This window comes from Podarcis gaigeae, assembly GCF_964106915.1.
Source record: "Podarcis gaigeae genome assembly, chromosome: 15".
In the NCBI taxonomy this organism is placed as follows: domain Eukaryota; kingdom Metazoa; phylum Chordata; class Lepidosauria; order Squamata; family Lacertidae; genus Podarcis; species Podarcis gaigeae.
The window spans coordinates 33,729,326-33,742,356 of NC_139692.1; the positions used below are offsets into that span (position 1 = coordinate 33,729,326).

At 45.2% G+C, this 13,031-nt stretch overlaps 1 protein-coding gene across 6 annotated transcripts in view; it reads right to left on the minus strand.

The window, feature by feature from the left end:
• The window catches only part of RASA4B (RAS p21 protein activator 4B), a 57,868-nt gene that overhangs the window by 10,356 nt on the left and 34,481 nt on the right, over positions 1 to 13,031 (minus strand). For 3 of the 6 annotated variants that reach the window (XM_083714470.1, XM_083714468.1, XM_083714471.1), the window contains exons 5-10: positions 9,510 to 9,639; positions 4,807 to 4,915; positions 3,465 to 3,599; positions 2,649 to 2,740; positions 1,168 to 1,285; positions 361 to 514 (exon numbers count right to left, since the gene is read on the minus strand). In XM_083714470.1, the coding sequence (XP_083570596.1) occupies positions 361 to 514; positions 1,168 to 1,285; positions 2,649 to 2,740; positions 3,465 to 3,599; positions 4,807 to 4,915; positions 9,510 to 9,639 (738 nt within the window). The remainder of the gene's footprint in view (positions 1 to 360; positions 515 to 1,167; positions 1,286 to 2,648; positions 2,741 to 3,464; positions 3,600 to 4,806; positions 4,916 to 9,509; positions 9,640 to 13,031) is intronic. The other 3 variants (XM_083714472.1, XM_083714469.1, XM_083714473.1) reach the window with 2 other exon arrangements.

The following is a 13,031-nucleotide window of genomic DNA, read 5'->3' on the forward strand; positions in this document are numbered from 1 at the left end:
GCTCCCGGCTCAGCTGGCCACTTCGTGCTGTGGTGGCTACGGCAAGTGGAAGCTCCGGGCGCGGCGCTGCTTCAGTGTGGCATGGCGGAGGCGGGTGAGGACGGCAAGCTGATGCCAGGAGGTGCCGCGTCCAGCCTCTGCCTCTTCCCTGGCGCCCTCCAGAACTTGGCGCCCTGCACCACTAGCCTCTATGGGTAAGATGCCCCTGGGTCCAACTGATCAATTTTTTTGTAGCAGGTCTGGACTTCCTCGCCTCCCCCCCATGCATTGCACACTTTCCTCCATTCTAATAAAATGGTACCCCAGCTGCACAGAGCATGGTACCTTCCCATGTCCCAGTCATGCGCCTGGGATCCTTACCGGTTTTATCCAGTTCCAGTTTGAAGAGGAGGTCCAAGAACTCTTTGGCCAACCCTTGGCCCACAAAGAGCTTGACAAGGTTGACGGCAACTTCCTGCCTGCACTCAGCGGTCGTGGTGTCGTCAATCAGGGTTATTAAATGGACTTTCCCGTCCTGCCAGGAGGAAAAAAAAAGAAGGGGAGCGACTGAGGAGTTAGAACCCCAGGGAGGCTGTAACACACGTGAAACTCAGGAGGAGGAAAAAATTCAATTAAAGCATGATGGAGAGTTTCCCCCACTCCACCTGCATGCACAAAATTAGGGGGTCTATTCTCAACGTCATCAAATATTTCTTTAACAGCGTTATTTATTTATATACACATTCTGCTCGCTTGCCAACATGGCTTCTAAGCAACTTACAAGTGTAAAACCGAGTTACAAAATATATCCATGTGCAATCAAAGTGCACAATAGGTTCATTTCGTCAAGGCATTCCAAGCGTGCATAATTAAGATGTACAATAAAACAAGCCCATTAAAACAGCATTAACAATTAAAGCGATTAGATCAGGAGCTTCAGGCCTGGAGATCAGGAGAATGCATGTCTAAACAGGTGCATCTCCAAGATCGCTGTCCTACCTTTCTCCCAAAAAGCTAAAGGCAGCACGCATGGGTTCCAAATGCATTTCTATACTCACAGCAACCCTGCAAAGTAGGTTAAGCTAAGAGAAAATGACTGGTGAGCCAGCGAGCCTTACAGCTGAGTGAAGGGAAGAACCTGGGTCACTCCAGTTCAAGGGCCTGCCCGCCAAAAGCGATGGATCTCACCTGGGCACCTGCTTTAACTTCCTGACACAGAAGCCGGACAAGAGGCTGGTAGTGGATGGATGGAAGCACCGTCTCATCCCGAAGCTGCAACTGGAGGTGTAGGGAGCCCAGGTTGCCCCTGGAAAGGAAGGGGAAAGGGGGCAATGTGATTGACGCAAACTAACTACATGGTCCCATAATGGACCACAGAATCCTTCAGGAGCGATGCTACCCAACTGCAACTCCCATCACTCCCAGCCAGCAAGGACGACTGGAGAGCCACAGGCTCCTCGGCCCTCTTCAGATAGGACATGAGCTACAGGCCCTTGTGATTTTGTAGGAGTCTTTAGGTTCTGTTTTGAAGGGACTCCCAGGGTCGTCTAAGTCCAACCTCCCACAATGCAAGAATGGCGGATAAAGAATCCATGAAGATGGCCACCCAAGCTCTGTTTAAAAACCTTCAACGAAGGGGAGTCTGATGCCCCCGTTCATACAACCACAAAGTTATTCCTAATGTTTACCCAGACTCTCCTTTCTCACCCTTTGAACCCATTGGTTTGGGTCCTGCCCTCGGGAGCGGGAGAAAACAAGCTTCTCTATCCGATATTTGATCCTGGCTCTCGTATCCCCTCTCAAGTCTTTTCCTTCTCCAGCTTTATAGCGGAACAGCAATGATTGTGTATCTGAAGAAGTGTGCATGCACACGAAAGCTCATACCAAGAACTAACTTAGTTGGTCTTTAAGGTGCTACTGGAAGGAATTTTTTTTGTTTTGACTATGGCAGACCAACACGGCTACCTATCTGTAACTGGAGCAATGATTGGGTAATGCTAGGATGCAGGGCTGCATTTATGAAACCGCTCTGAGGTTTTTCTATACAGTCAAGTGGGACGTAAATTTTACGAAAGGAATAAATGACGTCTGCCGCCGCCCCTGGGCAGAAGAGATTTTTATGCCCCTGGCTCCAAGGAGAAACTATTTTGTCAGTAACAAGTCTATTAAGATAAGTAAGGCAAACACTCTAAAGGTAAAGGACCCCTGGACGGTTAAGTCCAGTTGAAGGCGACTATGGGGTTGCAGCGCTCATCTTGCTTTCAAGCTGAGGGAGCCAGCGTTTGTCCACAGACAGCTGTTCAGGTCATGTGGGCAGCGTGACTAAACCACTTCTGGCGCAACAGAACACCGTGATGGAAACCAGAGCAGCACACGAAAACGCCGTTTGCCTTCCCACTGCAACGGTACCTATTTATCTACTTGCACTGGCATGCTTTTGAACTGCTAGGTTGGCAGGAGCTGGGACAGAGCAATGGCAGCCCACCCCCCTCACAGGGATTCGAGCTGCCGACCTTCTGATCAGCAAGCCCAAGAGGCTCAGTGGTTTACACCACAGCGCCACCTGCGTTCCTTAAACAATCTAGCAGGACTGTGGCAGCAGCAAAATCCTTTACAGGTTGACTTAGGGGCAAACAAGTGAAGCTCCCCTTTGAAAAACAGAGACTCACTCATCCCGCCTTGGCTTTGATTTGTCCGGTCGAAGCATAAACCACCCTTCCTCTTGTTGGACCGCCTGTAGCCCTTGGACATTGAATACTACCTGCAAAAGGAAAGGAAAAGGAAGTTGTGCTTACTCCCATCTGAAGCAAGGCCTCCCCATGTCTCCACAGCAAACTCCCATTTCCAAAAAACATAACCCGATAGGAGCAGGTACGCCCATGAACAGCTTGTCTGAGGCTCAGGGCAGTATTTTTGTTAGAATAAAGTTATAAACTGGCAGAACAAGGCCCACTAGCCAGATTAGCCCTCTGAGGCCTGGGATAAGTGTACCTGACTACCCCCAACTCTGTACAGGCCTGGGAGCAGGGAATGAGAAAGACTATACTAAAAACTGGGCAGGGGCGGCTCAGCCACACTTCTGAGCACCCCCATAATTCAGTGTTGTGAGTGGACAGTGCTCTTCTCTGCTGAGAGCCACATTCCCTGAGCGGCAGCTTTCCCCATTTATTTTTATATACGAGAAGCATTTATAACTTGCCCTCCAATTGCACAGGGCAGTGTACAAGAGGCACGCCAAATGTAGGACCGTCTTTCCCATCTGCCCGTCACTCCAGCCTTTTCCATATCTCTATGCTTGCTGCAATCGTATTTGATTTTAAAATGTTTATTCCCCCACCTTCCTGAAAGCGGGAATTCCTTTAAAAAAAAGTACACAGAACGCAAAGGCAGAAAACCGAAGAGATCAGCCTTTGAACAGGACAGCCCCCTTGCTAGGAGAACGTTTAAATGTGTCCTCTTCCAAGCCCTCCTTCCCCACTGCTCACCTTCCCCAGAAAATCGTTCCTGCTGACGAGATCCCAATCCCAGACTTCGATGACGCAGAGCTTCTCCACAGCCGACTCGTCCAGGTCGAACTCAAAGGTCTCATTCCACCTTGGGTAGCAAGATTTTTTGATCACCTGGACGACAGGCAAAGCCAATAAAGGAAGCAAATTCTTCCTCCCGAAAGCAAATTCTTTAAAAGATGCTGGTGAGAACAGGAGGAGGAGGAGGAGGAGGAGGAGGAGGAGGAGGAGGAAGAGCCTGCTGGGGAGCCAAGGATGTCATCCAGACTGACCCGCCCAAACTCATAACACTGGATGGAATGAAGTGGCTAGAAAAAAGAGGATTAGAGAGAGAGACACATGCCCATTCACTCTCTCACTTGACCAGCTGGAGCCTCATTTTGGACCATCCCCTTCCTGAAAAAAGAGAGCTGTGAAGGTTCTTCCTGAGACGCACGCACCTGCAATGTTTGGGGCAGAGTTTCCATTTGTGTGTGCTAAAAATGACCTCCATTATTTTGAGGCCTGGTCCTTATGTAGCCAAAGAGAGGGACCAGCAATTCCCCAAATTTGCCAAAGTACCAAATATCTTTCTTTTGCGGAGGGAGGGGGGAGCTAAAAAAAGTGGTACGAGAAAAAGAGTCAAACGGGGACTCATACACCGAGTGAACAGGGAATGGAAAGCCAGTTGGGAGGAGGAATGAAAAGGAGTATCCTGAACGCTTCACACTGGGACATTCTGCTGTTTTGGGCCCCACTCGTCTAGGCTTGTACAGGACTTAATATACAGTGATCATAATAATAATTTTATTACAGTGGTACCTCGGGTTACAAACACCTCGGGTTACAAACACTTCAGGTTACAGACTCTGCTAACCCGGAGTAGTACCTCGGGTTAAGAACTTTACCTCAGGATGAGAACAGAAATTGCGTGGCGGAGGCAGCAGGAGGCCCCAATAGCTAAAGTGGTACCTCAGGTTAAGAACGGTTTCAAGTTAAGAACGGACCTCTGGAACGAAATAAGTTTGTAACCAGAGGTACCACTGTATTTGTACCCTGCCCATCTGGACTTAAGGCTGGGGAAACAAATACGATAGTGGGATATATCTGGCAGGCGCACTGGCTGCCTCTCCAGAGCGCAGACTCAGACCACACATTTAAAGCTCACAGCTCCCTACTCTAGGAACAGTAGTTTCACCCTTGCAGAGCTGTCATTCCCAACAAGGCCTTAAACTACAGTTCCCGTGGCTCTTTGTGGGGGAAAGCAACATACTTTCTGTGCATGGCATGCACCTGCCCTTAAATGCCTTATGTAGCCCTTCCCCTATCCCCACCCCCACACCTTGTTCTCCTTACAGCTGGAGCTCACCAAAGTTTCCTGTGTCTTGCCATTATAGCGGACTCTGACGAAGGGATCAGAGGCTCCGTTTCTGTCTTTCCGAGCCAAATCTCTGTGAAGGAAGGAGAGAGAGAGAGAGAGAGAGAGAGAGAGAGAATGAGAATATTGTTATAGATCTGCGGGTGCTAAATGCTTGGAGTTTTATAAATGTTAGGATTTGATTAGAATTGGTACATTAAGCAGGGCTGCCATACATCTGGGATTTTCCTGGACACATCCAGAATTTATCTGCCGGAAATAGCTCCTAGGCAGAATTTCAAAAAATCGGTTAAAATGTCCAGGGCAACCCATGTCAGAAGTGATGAGTTTCTGGCAAAATTCCTTAAAAATAGTGCAAAAACTGCCAAAAAAAAAAAAGGGGGGGGGAGATTTTGAAGAAAAAAAAGCTGAACAACTTTGCCCTCTGCAAAAAAAGGTAGAACAACTTTGCCCTCCCACAAAAAGCTCAACAAATGTTGTGAGTGGATTTTCACTTTTTGAAACCCTCTGTTAGGTTAGCAGCTAGACTCATGTGCGTTCAAGATGGGGGTTAGCCGCTGTTCATCCCCTGGAATCAGCATATGTGAAGGGTTAATTAACCCAGGCACACTTCCTGGGCTGTTCATTGGACACTTTATGCAAAAAAAATGGGTGTATTAGGCAAAATCCACACATGTGTATATTAGAAGGAATGTGCATTAAAATACTTATGATTTTTTGTGAGGACTTGGAAAAAACATTCCACAGACTGACGTGGAAATGTTGCAAACTGAAGTTAAGACTGAAAAACTGAGGAACAGAGAAACCCAAATTGACAGGTGCATTTAAAGCACATTTCGCACCCCAAAGAATAGAACTCTGGGAACTGTAGTTCACCTCTGAAATTCCCAGCAAACTACCATTCCGAGATTTTTTTGCGGGTGTGTGTGTGTGCTTTAAATATATGGTGTGTACACAGCCTGCCTTTATTTGAGGGTGGGGTTGCGATTTCCTTCTGCAAAATGCCTTGGTTCGGCTTATTATTCGTAACCTTATTCGCAACCTCAGCTACATAGCTTTACATAAGAGAAACAGAGAAGGCTATACAGCAAACTGAAGAATGAGCAAATTTGGGCACTTTTAGATCTGAGGCTCGGAAGAAAGCACGTAAACAAAGAATGAACAAAAAAGTAAAAGTCACATGGCATCACAATCTCTGTCACGCTGCCATGGCTCCCCTAAATTGCTCCCCTCATTTTCTCTTTCTGTCAAAGGGCTTGTGTTGCTGTTTTCTAACATTCTTCTGTAGTATTACCATCCCTTAACACCCCCACTTTCCCAGCAGTGATGTATGGAAGTGAGAGCTGGACCATAAAGAAGGCTGATCGCCGAAGAATTGATGCTTTTGAATTATGGTGCTGGAGGAGACTCTTGAGAGTCCCATGGACTGCAAGAAGAACAAACCTCTCCATTCTTAAGGAAATCAGCCCTGAGTGCTCACTGGAAGGACAGATCCTGAAAGCTGAGGCTCCAATACTTTGGCCACCTCATGAGAAGAGAAGACTCCCTGGAAAAGACCCTGATGTTGGGAAAGATGGAGGGCACAAGGAGAAGGGGACGACAGAGGACGAGATGGTTGGACAGTGTTCTCGAAGCTACCAGCATGAGTTTGACCAAACTGCGGGAGGCAGTGGAAGACAGAAGTGTCTGGCGTGCTCTGGTCCATGGGGTCACGAAGAGTTGGACATGACTAAACGACTAAACAACAACAACAACACCCCCACTAGCCCTTAGCATATGGCTTTGCACCCTCTTCCAGGGGCCCAGCATTCAAACACAGCGTCACTCTGCACAGGCTTCCTTTTGAACGTCCAATGTTTTTCTCCCACCGAGTTTGAGAGTTTCATTTTAATGAAAGGATTATTTCCAGCAGAGAACTGGTGGATACTGCGAGACAGTAAAGAAAGGAAAATTGGGAAAGTTTATTGCTTTATAAAAACGCATCTCTGACTCACATCGCCAGAACCTCTGCTTGCACAGCAGCAATGACCAGGCATTCCCTGCTACACTCTCGCAAGCCTGAACTTTGCCTTCTGTCTCATCTTTGCTGTGCCCACCACAAAACCATGAATCCTCCTTGCGCTGTTTCATACCAGCTATGCAATTATGTTGGTTGATTTCCCTGCCCGCCCCCTCTGATTTTTAATGCAAATGGTCAAAGTGGGTTCAGCATTTCTATTACAGCAGAGCTTTGCATGAAGAAGATCCCTAATTCATTCCCCAGCTGGGGATCCTGGACAGCCGCTAGCAGTCAATGAATGGACAATCTGAGCTAGATGGGTCTCAGCTAGAACCACAGGTCTGACCTGGCAGAAGGCAAATTTAAATAAAAGCAAAAACAACCCTGTAAGGTACATCAGCATTATTCCCCATTTTACAAACAGGGAAGGGGACTGAGGCCAGGAGAGAGAGGCTCGTTTGTCAAAAGCTGCCTGGAAGAATTCAAATCCCTACTCGGTAATGATGCTCACTGGGTAACCTTGGTTTAGTCACAGTTTCTCAGCCTAGCCTACCCCACAGGGTTGTTGTGAGGGAAAGAGGGAGAGGGAGAGCCACGCACCACGCCTTGAGCCCCTTTGAGCAAAGGTGGGATATAGACTTTTTAAAAATCGAATAACGTATCTAGGGATTATAAGGACGGAAGTCCCCAAAAAAGATGGTTAGGTTGTTTATGTATGCAGCTAGGATTCTTTATGCACAGAAATGAAAAGAAGAAGAAGTAGTTCCCACCAAAGAAGAATGGATAAGCAATGGGCTAGGCTAAATCTGCAAAGCTAACAGCTAAAATTAGAGAACGATGATTGCTTTAAGGAGGAACGGAAGCCTTTTCCAGATTGTTTGAAGAAATATTATAGTATGATGAATTTGTGAGCATGATTCGAACTACGAGCAACAGAAAGAATGAGAGATTATTGTATTGTGGTTATGATATAAAAGAAGAAAGATAGGGTGCAGCAAAGGGGAAGAATAAAAAAAAACACCATTAAAAATGGGATGGGAAGTTGATAAAAGAAAAAACGATTATTTATTATATGGGAAATTTGTAATATAAAATATAAAATAATATAAAATAATTGCCAACAAAAAATTGACTAAAATAAAATGTAGTCAAAAAAAATTGACAAATAAAATCCCAGTGAGGGCTCAGTCTCTTAGCTGCTGTCCTGTGCCAGCTCTAGAGCAAGAAAATTTATGGGAAGCACTTTCACAAGTGCTATTTTTATTTACAACACTATTCACTGAAATCATTAATAATTTTTATTAATAAGCTGGAAGGGCTGTCTATCTGACCCAGCATTACCGCCCTGTGTTCCCTCTGTTCTTCTTAAAGGAACGGCACAGCTCATTCCTTCAGTCAGCCAATCCCCCATGATTAAGGGCTCTTGCAATTATAGAGGGCTCAGAATGTTCCCTGACAAAGGGCTTGGCTTGATCCTCCGGGGGTGGGGGGAGGGACAGACTCCGCGCAGAGTAGCTCAGTGGCAGAGTGCATGCTCTGCATCTAGAAGGCCCCATCTCCAATCTCCAGTATCTCTGAGTAGACCTGGGAGCCAGGACAGAAACCCAAGAAGGCTGCTGTAGGCAAGACTGAGTTGCAAGGGCTGGTGGCCTGACTCAGATTGTGCAAACACCACACATTCAAAGCACATGAGCTCCAACAAGGAATCCTGGGATGTAAAGAGAAATAAGTTTCTTTTTATCATATGTGGTGGCCTTGTAGTAAGGTTAAAGCTTACTGGGAAATAATAATTTAATAATAATAATTTATTTATTTATACCCCGCCCATCTGGCTGGGTTTCCCCCAGCCAGATGGGTGGGGTATGTAATGAACTGATATGTAATGAATTGAAAATGATGTTTAATATAACATTTGTAAAAAACAACAAACCAGATGCTTTTCTTTTGGGAATTATAGGGGCAGAACTACCAAAACTGTATAGAAACGTATTCAGGTATGTGACTAGAGTGGCAAGAATGTTACTCGCCCCAAAATGGCAATAAGCAGAAGTCCCAGCAAGGGAGGAATGGATACAAAAATTTATGGAATATGCAGAAATGGCTAAACTTACCAGAAGAATAAGAAATCAAGATAACAAACTTTTTAGCAAAGAATGGAAATGGTTTATTGAATATTTACAGGTAAATTGTAAACAGATAAGAACACTGGCAGGATTATTGTAATAACATGCAGTTTGACCAGAGTATATATTTAAAGTAAATGAATAAATGAGCAAGTTACGTTAATCTGGATATGTGGAAGGTATTAAAAATAAATTTAAGGAACCGCAGAAAGAGGGGGAAGGAAGTCAAGTTTTGAAATGTCAAAATGATTGTAAAATTAGTGAAATGTATAAACTTGAAAAGCATAAATGAATGAATTTATGAATCCTGGGAATTGTAGTTTGTTAAGGATGCTGAAAACTGTAGTTCTGTGAGGGGTAAGCTACAGTTCTGAGGAGTCTTTGTGGGGGAAGAGGGGCAGATTGCTCCAGCCAAAGGGTCTGGCTTCACAGCTTGTGGAAGCATCTTAAAATCAGACAGAGGGCTGGATGGCATAAGGTCACAGGGGAGGGGAGGTTGCAAACCCTTGCCCTGCAACCTCGTCTGTGGCACAGCACAGCCTTACCTGGCATCAAACACAGTGCAGCGCAGCTTTCTCACGGCACCGCTGTCAACGATCTCAATCTGGAGATGGATTTCCCCCTGAACTTCCTCGTCTGGGTCAATTTCAGTGAGGTTCAGCCAGCCATTATAGCCTGGGAACAGAGACAGGGAGAAGGAAGCACAAGATTTTCAACTCAGGGGCAACCATGCCCTACCCTCACAGGGATGGCACAGGGTCAAAGATGATCACAGAATCATAGAGCTGGAAAAGGACCACAAGAGTCATGAAGGCTGAGCGCGCATTACCAGCTGGAAGCACAGATAGATTGTTATTTTTCTCAGTTCCGGTCAAAGCTGATTTGTTCAAAACCACACCACAAAACAGTATTTTTTTTTTTACTTTTAAAAATCTGTCTTCTTCTCTGGTGATCACTCGTAGTCAAGTAAGATTGTCTTCCATGAACATGGTTTTAACAGCGAGTCCATAAGTGACTGTGGGGGGCAATTCTAGATCCACACATCCTTCCACAGTGGGGACATAGGTTTCCGGGTGGGAGTTGGTCACAGTGAGGGTTTGCCAAGTGTGCCTTCCTCTTAGCATGTTTCTCCCCTTTGCCCTGAGTTCAAGCGTCCTGAAAGTCCATGACACCTTTGGTAAAGGTTGTTCTCCATTTGGAGCACTCGCAGGCCAGTGTTTCCCAGTTGTCGGTGTTTATACTCCTTTTTTTAAATTGCTGTATACTGCCCTTCATCCATAGATCTTAGGTTAGTTCACAACACAAAAATACAGTGTAAAATATTTCCTAAGAACTCTACTAGTTATTGACCAAAATAAATATATATATTTCCTAAGAAGCAACAAGACAGATATGGATATTGGCTAACATTATGTGTTTAACGCTTCCCAAACCAGCAGTGGGAGCATCCTGATGTGGATTAAACAGGAGTGTGTACACAGCTGGAGACTGTTAAAAACTTCTTTGACATTTTATTCTGATTCTGGAGTCTTCCTTAGCTCGTAGTCCTCTTGCCACCTAGTCCAGGGCCGGATTTAGATTTGAGACGGCCCTAAGCTACTGAAGGTAACAGGGCCCTTTATATGGCCAGCTGTCCTTTGTCAACAACAAATTGCCATTTTTTTGTGTTGAATATACGCTATACAGTAATGGTAATTTATGGACCTAATAGGTATCTAAAGCCATTTGAACATGTCACCATGCAACCAGTTCATGCAGAATGTAGGCACCCTATATACAGAAATGAGCAAACCAGTGATATTTTAGGGAGCAGGCTAGCAGGCAGGGCCCATTACTTACAGCATAGGAGCCTACACAACACAAAAGACTGTTGCTGTATGTAGGTTTTATTTTTTCATCTTATATTTTGGAAATGTACATCCAGTTGTTTTTTTCCTTTAAATTTTTTTGGGGCCCCTAAGAGAGTGGGGCCCTAATCTATAGCTTGTTTAGCTTATACATAAATCCGGCACTGTTGTCACCCTGTCCATCTTCTCCATTCCATTTACTGGAACAAGCCAGTAAATGTGCTGGGTCTTGCCTATGCTAGGAAAGAGTTATGGGGCTAAAGGCAAAGTTTGGTCTCTTTTTCTCTCTGGGATCATCCACGCCTACCTTTTGGCCTGCGCTTTCTAGGCAGAGGTTGGCACTTTAAAGCTCTGTGCCTGAGCACTTTTATTTTATTTTATTTTGGCACTTTTGGCACTTTCCCCAGGAAAACCCGCTTTTTAACGCTAAGTTGGAAAACAAACTTCAATTCAGATTTTTCACAGATTGCCATTTGGTCCGATTCAGCAGTAAAGAGCATGTTTTCATGGGGGGGGGGAGTGCTGGTGAAAAAACCCCAAAACGAAAGCACAGAGACACAGCATTTTAAAGTTCAGACCTAGAAATGCAGCAGAAAAAGGAAGTCTCTCATTAGCTGCAGACAGGGAAGAGTCAGTCATGCAATGTTGTCAATGAACAGAATGCAGCTACTGCAGTGATGCAAGAGGGAGGGAATTTCACACAAAATGAATGAACCACCTGCTCCAATTTATTGGTCTGTTCTGTTCATCACAGACCCTCCAAATGTCCCTATATTCCAGGTACAGGCAACCCAATCAGATGGCTTGGGTTTAAAAAATAAAATGATGGTGATTATGGAATAAGATGTTCCTATTTTCATCAAACAAACATTGGATTCAATTCTTCATTGCCAGCCTGCAACACAATGCATAGAATATCTGCTATTTTTTTTACCTAAATGTCATGAGAAAAAACAAAAACAAAAATGGGACCTGTAGTCTAAAACCTCTAGACCAGGGGTCAGCAACCTTTTTCTGCTGTGGGCTGGTCCACCGTCCCTCAGACCATGTGGTGGGCCAGACTATATTTAGGAAAAAACCCAGAATGAATTCCTATGCCCCACAAATAACCCAGAGATGCATTTTAAATAAAAGGATACATTCTACTCATGTAAAAACACACTGATTACCAGACTGTCTGTGGGCTGGACTGAGAAGGCGACTGGGCCACATCTGGCCCCCGGGCCTTAGGTTGCCTACCCCTGCTCTAGACTCTAGAGGAAACTAGGCTGCCAAAGGCTGATATACTGCACTGTTTAATTCTGTTGTCTGATTTTCTCATAAATGTATCTGCAATCTCATTTGATGAAAAACGGTATATGAATACCTGCAACAAATAATAACAATAATAAACTATAGTGGAGCAACTCACAAAGAACTGTGGGGTTACAAGTGTGCTCTGTGAGATGTTGGAGGGCTTGCTGTCTTCTTGAGAGATGAATAACCTGCATAGCAGATCCACAAAACCACATAAAAACATTGCAATATTCACAGTCAGCTCAGGGATTTGTTCTCCAGGAAACCCCTGAACCCAGGCCTAAAGCCAAGAAAGCAACCATCACCTCTGAATCTTGGGAAAGCATCTAAGTTACTGGGCAGAAACTACCCCAAAGGTCAAGAGAGGAAGATTCTTTTCTCAGACACAATCTCTCTCTCTGCCTCCATCCCAAAGATGAGTCACTGGGCCTCCCAAGACATCGCCTGATCCTTGAGCCAGCAGATCACGTCCTCTCTTTTGCTCCTGTCTAGGAAGGTAGACAGATAAGATGGAAGTGGGTGGAAGCAGGAGATCCAGCTGGGATCCAGTACTTGACTGCTGCCCTCAAACCTGTTCTGGGTTCAGACCCACAAGGATAACACAAAGAGAGAGAAATGGGACCTATATGAATTGGAGGGAGAAGAGGCTGAATCTGGAATCTGCATGGATAAATAGCAGAGGATTCTGTTAGGGGGTCCCCTCACTCCTACAGGCTGTTTTTGGAAGAAATTGTGCAAAACAGGAATATCTACATATCTGCATTTAATTTGCACATTCCCCTCCCGTCACTGTATAGCTGATCATGAGCAGCAATTACTGTATGAGAGTTTGCAACAGCACAGTCAAGACTGGGTTGTGCAGAGTTCACATGCATCTTGAGGCCCATGTGTTTAAAGGCACTCTTTGTATGGCCAGAAACACTG